The sequence below is a fragment of the Gastrolobium bilobum genome, unplaced genomic scaffold (assembly GCF_033153095.1).
Source record: "Gastrolobium bilobum isolate Gb01-03AN ecotype WA unplaced genomic scaffold, APGP_CSIRO_Gbil_v1 utg15063, whole genome shotgun sequence".
Taxonomy (NCBI): domain Eukaryota; kingdom Viridiplantae; phylum Streptophyta; class Magnoliopsida; order Fabales; family Fabaceae; genus Gastrolobium; species Gastrolobium bilobum.
This window is the reverse complement of record NW_026896098.1, coordinates 63,660-85,051: the sequence shown is the minus strand read 5'-3', so window position 1 is coordinate 85,051 and position 21,392 is coordinate 63,660. Positions and strand designations below refer to the sequence as shown.

Genomic DNA, 21,392 nt, shown 5'->3' with positions numbered 1-21,392 from the left:
ACATCACTTGGGAAAAGACACAACACTTGGGAAAAGAAACATCACTTGGAAAAAGATACGTCACTTGGGGAAAAGACAATAAATTCACTAAATTATTATTATAATGATAATATCAACTCCACTAAGCTTTTATTGCTTTGATGCTAATAATTTCATTCAACCTCCCTTGCATTGATGGCATTGACTAAACTCTGATTAGGATTTGATTTGAACTTGATGTCTTCATGATTAGTCCACAGTTCTAGAATCAGCCCACTAAGAGCTTCCTTAAACTTCTTGGCCCTTGATCTTGTGATTGACCCATTTGGCAATTGTACTGGATCATTCAGTATTGTCTCCTTATTCATATCAAACAGAGACATTATTGATCCAATGATACTACTATAAGTTTTCTGATGGAGTCTCTCGGCAAGTCAGTTCGGTGCGCCTCAATCGACTACAAATCCACCTATAAAATAGGTTGAGGTATCTCCACGCCTGCACTCATAAGGTCTATATCTTACATCTCTATGTAAGTAACCTATCGGTAACTCTAGACTAGGAATAATTTTACGGAATAGTCATGTAGTGAGCTTGAGTTCTCATGATCATGGTCCCATCATAAATCATCAAGGCGCACCCATACTATCCCAAGACATCTATCTAATATACATATTATAGAAGAGACAAGTAATATGAAATAGATAAAGCATGCTCATAATAATAATCATCATCATAAATGATCAGTAGTATAATCAGTGTTATATGACCCTTAGGTAGTGTTTGGTTGGGGAGAAGTGAAAATATGGATGGGTAAGTGCATGTGGGTATCTAATAAAACCACGTTTGGTACTCCGTTTTTAGTTTCTTTTCCCATCAAAGAGCTTTCCTAGCAAACCAAGAAGAGGACCAAAAATCATATATCTTCACTGTTGAGAAAGCGTTTGAAGATGTGGAATTTCTCTTAAAAATCATATAAGTGAAAAAGCTGATGAATGGCATGCCAAGTTTACCCCTATTGTGGTTCAAAGGATGTAATAAAACGGTTTCATTTTTACGAGGATAGTTTTGTAATTTCATTAAGTTTTCCCATCAATATTTTATCTTCAACCAAACACACATTCAGAAATTTAATTCAATTTTCCTGGTAAAATTTTGCCCAACCAAACAACTTTTTTAAAACTTTTCTATCTAACTCACTTTTTTCCCCACATCCCTAGTATTTATATTTCCCTATTATTAAAAAATTTCTCCCCAACCAAACACTACCTTAGATTTTCTTTAGGATACTTACTAATACTAATGTGTTGTATGTTTTGGGCATCACGAGTACCTACCAGTCAAACCATGGCGAGGATCACTAAAAGGTTATAAAGACGATCATTAAGTACTTATGAAGAACTAAGGATGTGTTTTTGGATCTATAGTGGAGTTGATGAGCTGACAGTGAAAGGGCTTACTGATGCTAGCTTCCAAAGCAACAAAGATAACTACAAGTTTCAATCAGGCTTGATATTCACCTTAAATAGTGGAGCTATGAATTTTGAAAATTTATAAGCAGGAGACAATAACATATTCAACCATAGAAGCTCAATACATAGCGGATTCTGAAGTAGCTAAGGAGGCAATCTAGATCAAGAAGTTCATAACTGAACTAGGGGTGGTTACAAGTATTGTTGAATATAGCGACAACATGATTAGAGAGATTATTGACAAGATGGACTATGTTCACACAGATGATAATCTAGCCAATTCTTTGATGAAAGGAGTTTCTTAGATAAATCATGATAGTTATTATGAGTCATTAGAGTTGAGAAGTCAACACAATTGGCTCTAGAACAAGTAAGAGATTGTTAGTATTAGTAGGTGTTTTAGAGATAATTTGAGCGTCAGATGACACTGATTGTATTATTGAGCATTGATGATTATTATAATTATTATGAGCATACTTTATTTGTTTCATATTACCTATCTCTTTTATAATATATGTAACAGATAAAATCCCTTGGGATAGTGAAAATCCTACATGACTACATGACTATGCCCTAAAATCGTTCATAATATAGAGTTACCAATGAAGGGCATTGGTCATATCAATTAGTCTAGTATGGCAATAGGTTACTTACATGGAGATGTAAGGTATAGACCTCATGAGTGTAGGCATGTAGATGCCTTAACCTATTTCATAGATGGATTCGTAGTCGACTGAGTTGCACTAAACTGACCTGCCGAGAAACACCAATAGGAAACTTATAGTAGTATCATTGGATTAGTAATGTCTATCTTCGCTTAGTTGTGCGGATCATCCTAAGACTTGAGGCTATTATTGTGCACTGTGTCTGAAGGTCATACTTTTGCGCATAACTCTATCTGCCTGAAAGATGAGGAGAACAATGTACTTATGGGAATAATTGGAATCACGAGTATAAATGAAAAGGCCGAAAGAATTCATCATCCTTTAAAAAAGGATTAATTATCCATAGGATCAGTTATAACACCTCGCATTTTTAAAAAAGATATTTATATATTAAATGTGGATTAAAGGGTAGGATTAGTGAAAATCCTAAAATTAAGGTCAAAATACAAAGGAGGGATAAAACGGTAATTAGCCAAACACGTAACTCTAGGAAAGGAAAATTGAGCAGGAGGTCTCAAATGAGAAAACTAACCTTGGAAATGGATTCAGAACGAAAAATTGAGTGGTTAGACAAGTTTCAAAAAATCTAGTGAATAGTATTTTTACCGGGTAAAAATATTGCGGTACAGTTGCACTGTAAAGCGCGTCAAATATATTTTGAGCTCTAGGTTTGGATACAAGTTATAAATGATACATAGGACTAGAAAATATGATTTCTGGTGAAAATTGATGGAAATTCGTGTGTTTGGAGAAGCGTGCCCACGACGTGCATAACAGCTTAAAACTGCGATTTTTTCGAACGACCGGAAAACTCTGGATTCATCTGATCAAGGATAATTAATGGACTTTGTGGAATGTTAAATTTTTATTTAATAGATAATTCATGAATTAAGTGGTGATTAATGGATTAAATGAGTTGTTTAAGTGGTATTTCGTATTATTAGAGCCTACGCGGCAATCCAAGTCACTTAAGCATTTTTTCCTTGCATTTTCTCTCTCCTGGCAGCAGCTCCCTCTTCGTGGAACAGCCCCAAAATTGCAGCCACCATGGAAATAAAGGGAAAGCTTCTTGTTGCCTTTATTTCACTCACTTCCACTCATCAAATCGAAAATTGTTGAACATCAAAGTTGTTCCCCTCCCTCTTGTGAACATTTTTCGTGTCATGAAGTCCTCCTAAAAGTGAGTGTGTGAGGAGATCATTTTGTGATGAGGGTGGCATTTTTGGAGAAATTCATGAGCATTGGAGCTTGTTTTGCTTAGTTGTACACTTGAAACTCATTCCTTGGAGCCTTGTGACTTAATTGGTGGTGAGTTTTCTTTATTTTGACTGAGTTTTAATGGGATCATAAATTGAAGACCTAAGCTATGTGTTGGTGAGTTTGGATAGTTGGAGACCTCAAATTGAATTTGTGCATTAGACAAATGTTGCTTAGAATGATGAATTAGAGTGATTGAGCTCGTAAAATTTATTGTAAAAAAATTTGATAACTTAGGAAAATTTATGATTGGTATGCATGACTTTGTGAAATGGAAATGTTGTGGGATTGTATAATTGAGTTGTGGAGTAATTGTATGAGTTAATTATAGGATTGTATGATGTGTGGAAGTGTTGAATTGAGTTGGAAAAACCTTTGGTATGCATGCACACCAAATTTGGCCATGTAGGGAAAGTAAGGAAAAGATGTTGTAAAATTCATGCAAGTGGTATTGTGAGGATTGGATCCAAGTCTAAATTGGTTGTATGTTAGTTTGATGCATGTGGATTGGAAGTGGAACCATTGAATATGTCTAAGTGTGGATATTGGCCTAAAAAAAGGAGGATATTTGGGGAAAAAATAGTATTGTGATAGAGTTGGATGGAAAATGGGAGTTGAAATGGTGTTGTGCTAACCTTAGAATGCTAATGGTAAATTAAAATAAATTAAGAAAATTATTTGAAAATTTGGCCTAAAAAGGCCGAACCTATCATTGTGGGAGTGGAAATTTTGATGCTTTGTAATCTTGTTGATTGCACCTTGTGTTGATGATCCTTGTGTGATCATTGTAGATTGCCTCCCTCGGAAGTGAACTTGGAGCCTTGAGCTTGAAGGGTTGCCTTTGGTCCTTGACCAAAGGGATTTTGGCATTTCCAGTAGTACCAAGCTCGGCGACGTACTAAATTGGAGCTGCTAAGAAGGAGATTAATCAGGTATTCCCTTGGTACTGGGGTTTGATCCCCGTATGTGCTCCACCATGCCCGTTGAGGGTAGTGGTTGGAGGTGTATGTTAGTAATTTAGTATAACATGATCATGCATATTATATGTATAGTGGAACATAGGATGTACCGAGTCCCTAGCCAATAGACAGTTGCCTTCGGGCGTTACAGACTTCCACTGGATAGGTCTTCATGAAGGAGTTCCAGTTGACCTGGGGTCGTGGTTTGTCATCCGTAGAGGAGCACACTAAGAAGTCTCGGGTGTATATGGATGGAGGGTGGCTTGGTTGATGTTCTGGGAACACTCCTTGGTTTGAAACCCGTAGGCTATATGTTGAGGCCAATAGGCCGGATGTTGCGTGGCTTTGGCATTGACCATTCCAGCTTCGTCGTATTTTGTTCCCTATGCTTCCCTACTTCACTATATCCCTTTCTTTATCCCGTTTTAAATGTTGTATTATATTATTGATATGCATCAAAGTGAGCCATTAGGCGGCGTATTCTCCAGAACCTCTGCGTTACTGAGATATATTCGTATATCTCACCACGTTTTGGGGACTTTATTTCAGGTAGTGCTAGTGGAGTTAGAGCGGCGGACAAGAGGCCCGTAGGATGAGCTCAAGGACTTACGGTGGATTTTGGTATTTTAGGGTCACATGGCCTAGGCTAGACTTAGGACATGAACATCGTATTGAGTTAGGATTATTATTTGTCATCTTTGTTCATGTCATTTTTTGCCTGAGTTTAGTCATTAAATTATATATCATGATATTATTTTGGTGGATTTATGTTGTATATTGATGTTGTTCGTTTAAGGTTGTTGTAATATTTGTAAGAATCATTGTAAATTGTAATTTGAAGACCATATATAATATGGAAGCATGTATGTGATGAAAGGGAAATAGGCCTCTTCTAGGATTTGATTTATGTTTTATGTCAAAGAATGCATGCAAATGGATCTTGTGATTGAAATTAGTTAACTTTGAAAAAGTAAGCAATGATTATGTATGTTGAGCACATTGAATATAAATTGTGAAGGGTTGTAAGAGCACAAGGCATTGCTGGTCTTTGAGTGCCACCCATTTCTATTAGGTACATTTGAGGATAGCTAAGCACTTTTATAAAAGTGAAATTTATTGGAAAAACAAAGGAAACTCTGACAAAATTTCTAGAAATTGATAGAATTTAGGTGAACTTTGGGAGAGCGTATCTCCTTCCACAAAGATCCAATAGGGACTTTCCATACACTGTTTTAAAGTTTGAGATATCAAATACCTTGTGTCAAAATATGAGAACCAAAGGATAACCACGCCGCACTGTAGAAGCTTGAGAACACGAACTGTCGAGAACAACCCTACACATGGGGCTGTCTCTGGCAGGTTTTGGGAAATTTATTCCCGCTTCCTTTCTTGGTCAAATTAGGTGCATGATATGTAAAATTGAAGCTTGAGATTTCTAGTTTACTGTATAAAAATTTAAAAGAAATTGGTGGAGTTGATTTCCCAGAATCGTTGATTTAGTGAGGGCTGTTTGGAGCCCTATTTGAGGTTGGCTGGCAGATTTGCTTGTCCAACTTCAAACGGTGATATCTGGAGCAAACGAGAACTTTATGACTTGTGTGATAGCTTGTTAAAAAGGTAATTAAGTCTAAAATAACATACTAAAAGATGAGAGGTTCGCGGCATGCGATTTATCCGCAGTAATTAATATACCGAACCATGTTCGGATAGGTAGAAAACGTAAAAGTGAGAATTTAGCTAAGTGGTTTTATGGGAACCCCTTAGTAACTTGAGAGAAGTATTATATGATGTTTAAGAAATTTAAATAATTATTCCGCAAAGAGTTTACAGTTACGGTCACAACTTTTATATATTATGCTTTATTATTGTTTTAAATGCTCGCGTAATAAAAAGAAAAAAGTTTACTCGCATTTTTATAAATGAATTGTTGTGATTGTAACTGCGCTTAATATCATAATCAATGTTAACAATACCGGTGTACAACGAGATGTTACACCAGTGGGGCTTAGATGACTTCCATGAAACTCGAGAGTATGTGCAGATTAAAAGATCATGAAGGAGTTTATATCTTAGAGTTTATGGAAAAAAAACTCCCTATCTTGGCAAAGGTACTCTTGGTCAATAAAGAGTTTATACTAATTCCTTTCTCTTGATATAGAAGGTAGATAAACAAGATGAAAGAATAGATTCTACGGTAACTAAATTAGTAAAGGTAGATCTCATTATCAAATTCAATTAGTTATAAGGCCACAAAATATTGCTAGTGAAAAGTGTTGTAATTGGATGAATTTGGATTCATAAAGGAGTTTATAAAGTTTCTAATGTCATCCATGTCATCACTAATTGGGTCTAATGGTTCATACACCAATATCACCTCATTGGCAGTACCTAGCATACATTTGGGTCTTATGAGATAAATTTGAGAAAGAGAGCTTTCCATTTTGGGCCTTAGTCTTGAAGGCTCGTAGGTCAAGTCATGGGGCTAGTGGGCCTGATATGTCAGAACCAAGGACCTTATAGGTTCCATAGGTGGTCAAGTGGGCTAGGCCTGACCTTGCGTCATCACATATGACTTGTATATGATCCAAGTGTGTTAAGTGGAATACTATGTGTGAAAGAGAATTATGGGGCCTATGTGAGGAATCAATTAGGCTATATGCTAGTGAATGGTGAATTCATTAGAACCAAGGAAGTGGGTTGAGGAACCGTCATGCCCATCTAGCCTTGACGCAATTCATAAAGGAGAGTGCATAGAGAGTAAGTACGCCAAGTGATAGTCATTTGGGCTAAAGAGCCAAGTGGATAGTGATCCACTTGGGCCATGAAGGAGGCATGAATATGGATTAGATGATCCCTAGCCCGACACCTCATACACAACACACCAACACTAGTGTGTGCTGCCCCTTTTGCTATAACTCTCACTCTTTCTCTCTCTCTCTCTCTCTCACTTTTGTACATCGTATTCTATTCTGTGTCAACAACTTATGGCTCAATAGGTTGATCTTTTATTTTATATGCCTCAACAATCTTATCTCTTTCCTTATGACTTTCTACCTGCTCTTTCAGCTTGTGGTAGTTCTATATGACCTCTTATCTATCAATTGTCTTCCCATGTGTTATGGCTTTAATATGCTCATCTCCAATTCTCCTTGGATCTTAAATATTGTTAGGAAATGTTCCATATGGCTTATTTCTCACAATTTCTACTAACTGACCTACCAGATTCTCCAAGTTCTTGATTGATGCTACTTGGTCTTGGATCAGAGCATCACTTCTTATCATAAAGTCTTTTAGCCTACTTTTGACCATATTAGAGTTGTTAGCTTGTTGTCTAAGCTATTGGTAATGTTGCGATGCTGCTGGAATGGTGGTTTGTGAGCTTATGGTGTTGTAGCATATGCTAACCTTGTTATTGTCCTTGAGAATAGGAAAAATTAGGATGATTCCTCCAGCCTCGAGTGTAGGTGTTTGAATATGGATTATTGTTGTCATAATTTCCTACAAAACAAGTAGGTTGAAGATTTTGCGGGCAATCATTATAAAGATGAGGGTCATTACAAATTACACATGATACAACATTAGAAATTGGTTGTTCTTGTTGCGTGCTAGGATCGATAATCAGATTAAGATACTTAATTGTATTATTCATAAAGGATATATGTGTTGCTAATGATAATATAACATCAAGCTCCAACACTCTTGCAGCTTTCTTCAGTGCAATTGATGTCTCTGTTGGCTATTGATAATTGTTATATGTCATTCCCTTTAGGATCTTATATGCTTAGTATATGTCTTGTCCAAGAGGGATCCTATGAAAGATGCATCTATTATGCCTCTAGTACCTCCACTCAACTCGTTGTAAAAGGTTTCTGTCTAGATCCATTCTGGGATGCCATGATTAAGGCATCTTCGCAATAATTTCTAGAATATTTCCTAGCTTTCATGTAATGACTTACCTTCAAATTCTAGAATGTTGTGATATTATTCCTTAGCTAAGTTTCCTTTATGGGAGGGAATAATTTGATCAAGAATTTTTCGGCCAAGTCATCTTATCTTCTAATTGAATTAGGTGGTAATGTGCTCAACCATACCTTAGCTCTATTGGTGAGATAGTAAAGGAACAACTTCAGTCTCAATGCATTAGAGGTCACTCCTTGTATCTTGAAGTTGACTGCCACATCCATGAATTTCTTAAGGTGAAGGTGACGTTCTTCACTAGGAATTCTATTGAATTGACCAATAGTTTGCAGTATATTGAATATGACTGGTTTCAACTCAAAATTGTCTATTACAACTTTAGGTTGGATGATTCTTGAGTGGATATTGTTCAATGTTGGGACTTTGTGTGCCCTAATTGGGATTTCATTTTTGCTTAGTCCTTGTCCATCAACACTGGATCCTGTTGATGCACTAAACAAAGCTAAGACTACTAAATAAGAAAGAAGCACATTGAGGATAGAGAAACTTCAATTATCAAAAGTAGATTGGGATCAATTTCCAAATATTACAACTATACCAGAATACTGGAACACTGTTATAGAAATCCTTCATTAGTAACAAGAAAACTTGATTTTATGATGGGACTGACGCCGACTATACATGTATAACCCATAAATTAATCCATATATGTCTATGCCAGACTAATTATTGAATTCAATCAAGAACAAGTTATGTGTCCTTATATGGCGTGAACCATGTCTATACCCACAACTTAAGTAGATTTCTTTAACCTGATTAATCCAGATTGCTTAAAAAGGTTTTGGATTCACCTATATGTCCATAGCACAAATTCTAAGACAATTGTTTATCCTTGTCAACAACTAATTGAAAATAAAAATAGTAGAGTTTATGCATCCATGGCTACATTACAATACGAGTACTCTAGCACCCAATCATAGAAAATTTATCTCATACTGGGAAGAAAAGAAACAATAAAGAGAGAAAAAAGACTCATTGAAACACAAATATAAATGGACAACAACGATGTTGTAGCACTACTGCCGCAACTACTCCACGCGCCACCACTCTCCATCATGTTTAGGCTTCTCATGTGACTCTCCACCTCTGAAAACAATGTTTGGATCCTCTAGAATCAATGATGTCTCTCCAAGTAATTATTTGAATTTGAATTCCTTGCAAAATTACCTTTTAATATGATCTTAATTTATTTTTTCGCCCAAACTTATAATCTTGATTGCTTGAGATAAGGATTTATTAAGATATATATTTATCTCTTCATATTTCTAGTCTTCTTATCATTTATCTTGTGCTATAGCATCTTATCTTATATTTTAATTTTAATTTCTAGTGCTTATCTTTTTACCCTTTCTATTACAACATCAAAATGCAACATTTAATTAATCGCTCTTGTGCTATAACATTGCTACGATATTAACCTGCATCAAAAACTTCAGAGACAGATAATTGATCTAGCATCAAAATTAACTCAAATATAAACATGTAACATATTTAGCATTCAAAACACATAAAGATAAGATCCGTGCAAATTTCTCATGATTATAATTTAAGCACCAAATCATCAATTATAAGCCCAAACTTAACTTTAAGTCATCTTCAATTGAAATTTGAGCTGCCAATAATTTCAAATTCTTGAATATAGGTGATCACTGCCCCCCCTCCCCTCGGCATAAAGTAGACAATCATTGATAAACACTTCCTTTGGGATCGATCTTCAAACCTTAGAATCATGTCCTTTTGTTAATTCACACCACTGTAAGTTGGGCTTCCTCTTCCTCAGAAAACAGAACCAATGAATGACACTACCCTCCATACTCACATAAGCAAGTTTAACCCTCTTATTTTCGGGTATCTCTTGCATTTGAAAATTTTTCTCTAATCTAGTAATCTAGCCCAAAGGATCCACACCATAAAAAAATTTGCATTTCAACTTTCTTAGTCCAACAACAATGTTCCTCTGTAGCGTTGCCAGTTGAACCATTTCCCTCGTTTTGGCCATCTTGTGACGAATGGGACATGTCTAAATTTGGGTTTCAAATTGACTGTCCTTGCAAAAATTCTTCCACTATTTTTTTGGACTTCTAGTCGTTCAACAAGGTTCATATTTCCTCTATTCCTTCCAAATGTCTATCATATGCTTCCAACAACGATTATTCTCATTGGTCTCTCTTGTTAACAAATTAATTGAATTTTCCATGGCTTTAACTCTTACTTCAGTTCAATGGATTCCATTCAGACAATCCGACAGGTTGAACCAGTTGATATGTCCCAAGGTATGTAATATGGATGTTGTAGTACCAAACAAATATAAATAGATAATAAAATTTAGAAACACTAGGTCTTTATTTATAAATTATTAGAGTGCAAAAGGTGAATCCTCTTCAAGGAGTATTCCACTTATCTGAGAATAAATCCTCAGCCTCTAAACTTTGTACATACAACCTTACTGCTTTCCTAATTGAGGTTTTTCCTCTCTCTCTTTTTTGGTAATAGAAAGTTTATGTGGGGTTAGACACTGGCATCCCACTAGGGTCAAAAAAGATCCTCCAACCTTTGAAGATTTTCGAGAGAGATTACATATCATTTACCAACAAAGTCCTCGTATCGGCCAGCAAAGTTTGAACCCACTCCCTTAAAGGATATAAACCAAACCCTAACTGTACCGACCTTTGTTGGAAGGTTTTTCCTCTTATTACCATCCAACAATCACACTGCCTACATAACTGCTTACGTAAGAAACTACCTATATGACTGTCTACATAATAAATTGTTTACATAATGCACAATCTAACCAATTATCCCTTCTTATTTGTGCCTTCTAGTATAAACTTTAAATGGCTTAGGATCCCAATTTCCTTGTACGTATCATTGTTGCAATACTTTGAGCAGTTCTACCCACCCGTAACAGCTAAACTATTAAATTGTAAAATGCGGGAACATCAGTCACAAATACAAAACAATACAATTTTAGATGGTTTGCTATTGAGAACAGGGCATAAGCAGAGAAAGCTAAAGAAAAATGAAATATTCTATAATAGAATGTTTTGTTGTAAAATAAACGTAGATAACTAGTAGAAAAGAATATGGAGATAAAGGAAAATAGGAGAAAACCTTGATGCTTTGTACATGTCTATATTTATAGGCTCATAAGACAAGGACGATTACAATATGATATATGACCATAATTACTTCTTTGGTGGTTACAGAATATTCAAGGGTCGTAACGGTCATGGACAGTCAACGTCATATTATTTATAACATGTTTTAATTATTTTTTATATTTTATTTTTCTTATCTAAATTGAATTTTATATTACTTTTTTTTACATAATAGATAAAATGGACCAAAACCCAAGAAGGGGGAGAACCAATGTTATAAAAATTAACCCGACTCGACCGATTTGACCGGTTGACCCGTAAATCGAACACCTAACTAGTTCAGTTTAGGTATTAGCCCGGTTATGTATTTGATCTAGTATAAAGCCGGTGAACCGATCATAAACTGGGTTCAACCGAGGCACCAATTTTTTTGGAAAACAAATTGATTTTGTGAAATTTTTGATAAAATGCTTGAAAAATACCACTAATGAAATTTGAATCTAAACCATGTAGATTATAACTTAATAGTACTTATTACTAATCTAACTCTAATTATTAACTAAAATGCTTCTAATTTTATATTTATTATATTTTATTTATATATATTTAATTTATGTAATTAAACCGATGACTCTTTAACTTAGTGCCTCGACTCAGTCAACTGGGAAAAACCATTACGAGGTATCAAACTGTTAATTGGCCCATTAAAGGTTGTAGTGACAACAAAGATTCGTTTAGAAAGAAATAATTTAAATATCTTTTAAAAATAACTATATAATAAGGAATTTTATTGAAATAATATCAAACATTACAAATGGTAAGGCATGTGAGACGACAAACATACCAATCAGCTGCTTGAGAAAAAATTCATATAGAAACTGCAAGTTGAAGGGGAACATAATTATTTCCACCTAGTGGAAGAAGAAAATAACATTGTACTAGTTCGAGGGACTCATAAATGATTCCAACAGCTGATAGTTGAAATGTCTAACATGAGACTCTTTATTGTGTTAACGTGTAGCAATTTGCATATCTTAAGGATAATCAATGCTATCAAGGTCTAACATAATGCTGGCTCTTTCTACAGTAAAAATTGATCTAGCAAGTAGAGTTGAACGGTTAGAACTTGAGGTTTTCATCTTCACTCTTTACTTCTCTGAATCATAATTTTTAAGAGACTGATGTTTCCTATTCTGCATCTTCTTCACAAGCAGAGAAGCCACTTACTCCTTGCTTACTGTCCCAATCATCTTTGTCCAATGGTGGCATTTCAAGGCTATCACGCGGTCCTGGACTAAGCCTCCTCTTGTGTTCTACAAAATTTTGTATGGAATTGTTAAATACCATCAACATCACCTTTATCGCAAACAAGTTGGAAAAAATATAAGAAATAGTTCAAAGAGAAAGATTACTTTTACGCGTAATTGCCTGTCGAGTTACTTCCAAGAATTCATCCCATTTGAATTTCCGCAGTTCACGCTTCTCTTCCTCGGGAAGCTCGAAATTGGGCTCTCTCCCACACATGAAAGCAGCCCTAAAGATAATTAAAGAGATATATTCATACCAAGTAGGTCATGGTTAACAAAATATAGTAAATGAAAACTCTGACAGTTACAAAGGACACATTATATGTCTTTAAGAGTTTATACTTTTTTCTTTAAGACATTCAAGAACCAAACAAATTATTTTCTTCTAGCAACAACAGATTTCTATAGTAGCTAGCGTGTAATACTATACATGCACGTGCAGAATTGTAAATGAGCAATCATTAGGAACCATATACGGCCTTGTCAATTTAAATGATTGTCAAACTCTCGAAAAATAAAATTAACATGTACCCATAAAAAACAAGACCCTATATAAGATCAATCATTAGGAACCATGCACATACATACATCGACATCAATATCAACATCACCTTTCTCCCAAACAAGTTAGGGCCGGCAGTTGATGAACCAATATAAAAGCAAGAACAGATTAAGGCATAGTTCACCAAAAAGATAATATATATGTAGCTTCACTACTATCTTAAGAAATAAAAGAAAATATTTCTTCAAATTGTTTTATTCCCTAAGACTAAAGAATGTTTATCCGGAGGCAGTCACCCCACCTCAAACCTAACACCAAAGACAAAATTATGCAAGAAAAAAATCACACTCAGAAGTAATAAAAAGGGGGCAACCAAGAAAGTAGGTGCATTACAAATTCAAAGTAGGTTTTTCTTTTTTTGTGTACAGAATTCAATCCAGTATAACTGTAGTTAATAAAGGTCTAAAATACATGATTATAACGAAAAAGATTATATGTTAGGATATGGTAGAAAGAAGGGCTAAAGAATAAAAAACAGATAACCCAAAATGTATAAAGTATAAGGTTGTTGGCACTCAATCAATGAGAATAGAAGCAGGTAAATTGGCAGCTTATCAAACCCAACTGATAGTTATGCATATTCTCCCTATGACTTGGAGTTATCAAAAGGGATTATTGTTGGTAATAACATTCTACAAATCAAAGTACTACCTGTCATATAAGTGAGCAGCATCTTCTTGTGACCCAACAGTCCCTAGGTGGATCTGTTTCTTGTCCACTTTTATTGCTGCCTGCCACTTCATATTTTTGAAGTAGACACCTCTCATCAAACATGGTTCTTGATTGTGCAAATTTTTTCTTCTATGTCGCTTTCTACGTTTAATAGGAGGTCCTGCTAAATGCAGGGTTAAATAAATAGTAAACAGACAAATAAAGACAGAGAGCTAACAGAAAATCAATGCTAACCGAGAACAGAGAATCAGAAAAGTAAACTCTACATGTGTGTCAACTGAATTTTATATGCTTGTGCGCGAACTAAATTTCAGTTACAAACTTTTCTTTGTTCAGTTTCCTTCTGACAATTTATCGATGATGCACTGCATGATAGCAAGAACCATGGGCTATCCATGAAAATCACAATCACATTCATAGATTTTGCACAACATTTGATGCCACATAAAAGACACAGGGAGCACAAAGTCCAAGGTCACATGCCAGCAGGTCATTCCCCAGTTGCTTTAGTTAATCACACATGCCTATGTGGTACAAGATATACATTGGAGGATTGCTCATTCACTATTGTTGATTCTCCTTGTTAATAGTTTTATGTAAATGATACCCCAAAACAATACATTTCAGTGAAGTTAATACACTTATTGCATTTAATGAAATGATTATATGATGACGAATCAATGAAGTAATTCTTGTTGACCAATTTAATATGATCAAAAAAGCTTATTCAGATATTTACTTTGAATATATGTAAACATTTAAACATTCAGATATTCTCTCATTAATTTTTCTTTTCACTCAATCTTTTCTTGCTATATATTTGGGTTTGACTACAGACCCCAATTAATTTGGTATAAAGGTAATGTTCATGATGTTGCAATTGACATTTTCCTCTTATTAGTTATGTCATTTAACGTATTCTAAGTCAACTAATATAAATTACTAAATAAGTAATATAAATCAATTCAATTCATCTTTAATGTGTTCAAAACATGAAATTTGATTTGTAAGTCAACTCAAATCCCTTTTTTTGTAATGATTTGGAGCACCTAAATGAAATCAATTCAAATCATATAAAATTGTTTCCAATTTTTTATGATTCCAAAGATATCCCAAAGGAAATAACATTAATTACTAGGTTAGCTTAGTCCTTGTAAACTAAACCAGACATAAACAGCAATTGGGAAAAAGTTAACCTCTTTAACAACAAACCTGTGATTTGTTGAATAAGCTGCTCTTTCGATGAGCTGGAACCAGAAACATTTGATGATCCTGGCTCTTCTTGCACAATGGTATTCTGGTAAACATAAAACAGTTTAGTGTAAGTTCTTCGCTAACTAAGATATAAAAAATAAAAAGACTACCTAGGGTATAACTTTCTAATTTTATCAGCTTGGTACACATTTAATCTGATCACATCTGTTCAATAAATGTTAATTCATAAACCTGTAGATGGCAATCAATCTAGAATCTTCTTGATTCTAGTATTAAAAGATAGAACCCAATGGCGTCAATTGATCAACGTAGCCGCTCCACCTAATGGGATAAGGCTTGGTGGTGGTTATTGTTGTTGTAGATCATAGCAAAAGCATATCATTGCACAAGGATAATTATCCAAGGGAGAAATGGGAGTGCTCATGCAACCAGATATATGGATGCTTGCATTCGAGATTTCAAAAGAAAGACAGAGCAGGAAGAATATATCTTTCTTTTAGTCAATGCTATTTCAGTCACAAGGAACATTGATTCTGCTAGCTACAGACATGTCCCAGGATGAGGTAGTCTTGGATGAAAACTAGAGGGTTCAGTTAGACTCAAATATCCTTATGTTGAAAACTGTTATTTTCAAATTGAGACTGAAGCTATATTCTCTACCATTTTATCCAATATGCAATATGGTTAGGACAGATAACCGCTACCATCTACGTTCTTCTTTATTTTTTCAACGAGGTATAGATTACTGACTGGATATTTCACCAATGAAAGGAATTTTCCGATCTATTCAACCAATTGGAGGAGACAATAAATGAAATATGCATGATGATCACTTTACTCTTCTGCAACAGATTTTTCCACTCTTCTCCTTTCCTATTAGATTGCCACAGCATGCTATTTAAAAGACTAAAACAGTCAATTAATTCCAATGATGTATGAATCTGTGAGCAAGAATACGAAACTGAAGCCAGATAGACAAAGCAGAGGTATTGGGACAGAAAGAAGACTTGCAAATTGAGCAGGAATCTTTAATCTTTAATTTACATAAATGAAATTAACAGATTCCAAAAAACTAGCAAATTTGAAGACATAATGAATGTTACCACTCACCTTTTTACCATATTTGTGTACTTTCTAAAGATAAAATTGAATGGTCGGACCATCAAGTTTATCTTAACTAAATAGCCAAATCACATACAAAAGAGGAAAAGGGAATTGTCCAAAGAGTTAGCTATTGGGAGTACCCATACTAGAAATATTGAGATAGTAAAATATCTATTATTTTTTATGATCAGAGCAAACAGATCATTTCTGAAACGTTTTTAGTCTTGAAATTGAATTAAGAAAATCTAATTTGTTCAATTCTCTAACTGATACCTTCTTACCTGTTTTTTCAATTGAATTCGCAGCCATGAGACAATATTAAAATAAAATAAAAGTCCAATATCATTTTCATCAGTAAATGTCTGAATGATTCTAATTCCTAGCTCAATGAAATGGAATGCCAAATAAAAGAAGCCCTAAACGCATATCAAGAAGAGCAAAAACCTCATAAACTATCTTTGTACAAAAAAACATAAAAAACGAAGTTCAAAAAAGCATGGATATAATTATTTACTAGAAGCAATCAGGTTCCTACACTGTCCAGGATGCTTGCATCATCTGAAGGCACAGTTTGTTCACTCTTAGGTTTCGCATGCCGCGTTGAATTTTGAGGACCAGTTAGATTCTCACAATAAAGAGGAAGCGGAGTGACAAATGAACCGCTGCCTGAAAAGGCCAAAAAAAAATTGGTAAACTATGTCAGGTAAGTTTAAGATACAACTCATAACAGTACACTCTAGAATGCCAAAGACATGATTTTATCTTGTTTCCTTAAGATCACTCAACACTAGATAAAAATATGTTATCCAACATTTACCTGAGCATAGTCCCAAAAGTCTACGCCTTCTCAAGCTTACCATTGTTAGTTCCAATCTTCTTACCAAGGCATCAAAGCATAACGATCAACTTCTTGTGATACAAAACTTTCCTTTCAATTTAGGAGGCAGAGTAGCTATAATACAAATAGAACAGTTTCAGGCAGATGACAAAAATAAGTTAGACCTATAATGGGAGAAATCTGAATATCTGAATAATGGCAGAAGAATAATTTACAAACAATGGCAATGAATAATGGCAGAAGTCATCTCAGAACGATGACCATGACTACTTATCCTACACAAAGAAATGGTCTTTTCCTAGTTCTAGGACCACAAACAAGTATGTAATCATCAGAAGGCAACAGTAAAGAAGGAAAACATTGATTAAACATTCAGAACTAGATCTCAAATACAAGGTTTAGCTAAAAGTAGGTCCTTCTTTGACTTTTATACAGTACAAACATAGTGATCATGCCCTTCATGCTTAGACCACCTTGGCCTTACCAAACAAATAGATACAAATGCAGCGAAACATTGACAATGATACAATATCAACCACTCTTACTCAGGACAAGCCTATGTAAACAATCGTTCAAATCGGAAATCCAATTTGATCATAGCACAAGTGATCATCAACCCCTTCAAAACTGAAAGATGATAAACTATTTTCAATGAAAATAAATCATAAAAAATAAAAATTATATTATAGTATGCATAAGGAAATCATCCACAAAGCCAGAAGATTAAATGGAATCAAAATTTGGAAACAAAAATCACGCACATAAGCCAAGTCTTTCTCCTTGGCTGAAGTCAACCCCATCAACCTATCACCTTTCTTGGAAGGGGGTGATAACAGAGAAGACAAACCCATTAGACCAGACACAACACAAACCAAATACACATATTTATAACGAAATTCGAGACACACCCACAAAAGCCAACAAGAAAAAGACCAAGTCTTTAGCCTCCAAAGCAGTCAACTCAAAATGTCCATGACCAGAAAACTCATCACACACAAACAAAAGAGGGAAACAATGAAGGAACCTCATAACAAAAGTGAAAGAACAAGCCATTGTTGTTGGTAACGGTACCTTAAAAACTGAAAGGGTGAGATAAGGTGACACAGCAGAGGAGAGAAAAAATCCAAGTGGGGTGGTGAGAAATCTGAGGCAAAAGGCAAAAAGGGAATTATTATAGGAATTTTGGGGAATACAAGGTGGTAAGCGTGGTATGAGATAATGTGTGTGTTGTGTTGTGGCTCATGCATCTACCACCTTTTGTTTTTGTTTTTTGTTTTTCTATTTTTTTTATATTTTTTTTTCTATCCCATTCCTCTTGAAGTTGTGTTGTGTTTTTGTGTGTGTCTTTGTTTTGAAGAGAAGGGTGGTGGAAGCGATGGTATAATGGTTGTGGAGAGAGAAAGTCTTCTAGAGAGAGATGGTTGAAAAAGAGAATGGGAACGTAGCTACTAGCCGCTGAGTACTTTAATTTGGGTCAATGTCAATGCTGCCCTTTATAATGGCAGCAAATACCACTTTTGTCAGTTACATTAGAGGCATCGTTGCTTTACCATATTGCCCTTTGAGCTATTTGTATTATTTTGTATTATATTCAGCTTTTATTTTTTAATTTCTTTGACAGTAATTTGGTCGAGCTGGACAGATCATAAGAGCAATAAAGAAATTTCTACCAATTTTTTAACACACTTGTGTATTAATATTTGAACTCAAGAACACTAATTTAATTGAAATATTGATACATATGCTTAATGGTTATATTCAATTGTTTTGTATTTGAACCCGGGTTGGTGTTTACTGTTTCCGGATTTTTATTTTGTAATAATATTTCATCAGGTCAAATACAGTATAGGCTGGCCAATGCGTACTGGGCCGAATCACACACAGTTCATGGAGAAGGCCTGTGGGATGATCAGCTTTCTGGGCTTGAGGTTGTAGTTGATGATGTGAGGACTCTGGTTCTCTTTTGGCGCGGTGATTCAAACTGGGGTACCTGCGATAACACTCGGAGGCTCAAGTCAATATCAATGGCAGATGTATGTGTATTCTTACTGAATTAGATTGTCATACTGGGCATATACCCTCTGTTTATATAGTGATTCTGATGTTGCCTTGTGAAGGTGGTATGGCCTCTGATTGGCCGTTTAAGGGCTGCAGGTTCAGCTTGTGCCTTAATAGCCTTATCTCTTAATGCTAGGCTACTTTGATAGAGTAGTGACGAGCTGGTGTTGTCCTCTGTCTATTTGCTTAAGGGCACGGTGGACCTTTATTAGTTTCTATGTTGGCTTCCTTATCTCTGAAGGTATGTTAAAGGGCAGTTTCACGCACGATGGTGCTATCTCGCCAAGTTAATGCGCGATGTGATACATCGCGCCTTATACTGGGCTTTACGGGTTTTGGGCCTTGTCCTTATGTACGTGGACTTTTGATAAGCCTATCGTATTTTATCCAGATCAATATTAAATTTTAAATTCTAATTAAATTATAAAATATAAAAAATAAAGAAGTAATTTTTCAAAAGATAATATAAAATATTTTAAATTATGTTAAGATACAATTAAGATATTATAAAAAAATTTATATCATCTAACAAAATTCAAAACTCGCGGTAATGCTGTTAGGGAAAAAAAAGGAAGTGAAGATTATAAATTTTGTGAAATTTTGCACGTTACACAGATTTCTCACTGTAAGAGCTTAACAATGTATTTTTGTATTTGGATGACAAATTTAGGTTAACAATAAATTTGATTTGAGAAATTAAAGTTCTATTGTATATATTTTCAGGATATTAGTATTAGGGAGAGGTTATAGTTACTATTTTCTTTTCTTATTACTTATTACTATCAAATCTTAACAGTTGATTTTTGTCAATCTAACGGTTATAATTTATTAGAATTAATAATTAATTAATAAATGTAACCCAATAAATTATAACCGTTAGATGGACAGAAATCCACGGTTAAGATAATTGATAGTAACAAGTAGTGAAAAAAAATGTAGTAAGTATAACATTTCCCTTAATATTATTGTATTTTAGATTTGAGAATAGTTTAATAATCGTAGTATCCACTTCTATATAATTAACTAAAATTTAAAATCTTTAGAGTGAAATAATCTCTTTACCAAATTATATGAACTTTTGAGTCCGGTTTAGGTCTAACGCTATCTCATTTTCATGTCAAGCAACTCCTTTTCCATAGCTCCCCGTTTGGACAGAACCTCAGTGTTCATCTTGTTTAGCAATTCAAACAAATGTTTTAATTGTTTCTCCACATCTACATTTTCTTCCTTCTTTCCATATGCTTCTCCCTTCATCTTTTTTGCAATGGTTCCTTCTCTCTATAGCTTTCTAATTCTGTAGCAAACTTCTCTGTTTCCTCAGTGCACCAGTTGTACCCTTCCTTACTTCCAGGAATTCATCACAGATTACCCTTTCAATGTTGGAAATTTGTTGTACCAAGGCATTAACTCCTGCGCTCAATAGTGATTGTACTCCGGGAGAAAAAGAGCTCTCTGATATAGGTTTCTTTCCTCTTCCCACAGTTGTTTTCGAGATTGGTGGTTTCTTCATCTTCGTGGCTCTTTGGGGGGTTGTCATGGGGGTCCTTTCAGCAGCTTCTTCTACCATTTCTGTTTTCTCTTCTTCTGTTTTTCCATGATTATCCTCCCCTTCAGATCCTGCATACTCTCTCACCTTTGTCAATGTGCCTTAATCAATGTCAGCGCTCATAGGAATAGTTTTAGTGGCATCTGGGTGCATGCGACGCAACTCGGCTCGAGTGCAGAAGTCAGAGAGAAGACATGGAAAATGAAATTGACCTTTTCTTTTTATGTTGGCAACAAGCTGCTTGCATACCAAATCACATAGTCTAATCATACTTTCTGGTTACATATCCAGTCAGACATCAAATCATCATATCAAATCAAGTATCCATCAAACATCAAAACCATCAAGTCAAATATTGATATCAGTCAAACATCAAATCACCAGATCAAATAATGATATACATCACATATCCAAATCATCACATCAGATACATATACCAGTCAAACATCTAGACATCATATCAAATACTGATACTAGTCAAATATCAAGATCCATATATAATGGTATATAACATAATTGATATCATATCATATAACTGAAAATACGACATCTTGTAGTTAAAATCTCTATAGGGATAGTCCAAATACATATCTCTGTGGACATAGTCCCTCCAAAGTAAACCAGAGCCAACCGAGGACTGTATGCACCGATGGCATAACATAACTTAGCATACGATATCCCA

At 34.9% G+C, this 21,392-nt stretch overlaps 1 protein-coding gene across 2 annotated transcripts; it reads right to left on the bottom strand.

Moving 5' to 3' along the window:
• Positions 1 to 12,247: 12,247 nt before the first annotated feature.
• LOC133297764 (ethylene-responsive transcription factor-like protein At4g13040) lies at positions 12,248 to 18,514 on the bottom strand. Of its 2 annotated transcripts, none has more exons than XM_061496957.1 (7): positions 18,178 to 18,514; positions 17,086 to 17,220; positions 16,804 to 16,934; positions 15,162 to 15,246; positions 13,929 to 14,112; positions 12,821 to 12,942; positions 12,248 to 12,721 (listed from the first exon to the last, which is right to left on the bottom strand). In XM_061496957.1, the coding sequence occupies exons 2-7, from the start codon at positions 17,126 to 17,128 to the stop codon at positions 12,597 to 12,599; spliced, it is 690 nt and encodes a 229-aa protein (XP_061352941.1). In that variant the 5' UTR covers positions 17,129 to 17,220; positions 18,178 to 18,514; the 3' UTR covers positions 12,248 to 12,596. The 2 variants fall into 2 exon arrangements, with proteins under 2 accessions (XP_061352941.1, XP_061352942.1); XM_061496958.1 differs by having other exon boundaries at positions 13,929 to 14,109.
• Positions 18,515 to 21,392: the final 2,878 nt, after the last annotated feature.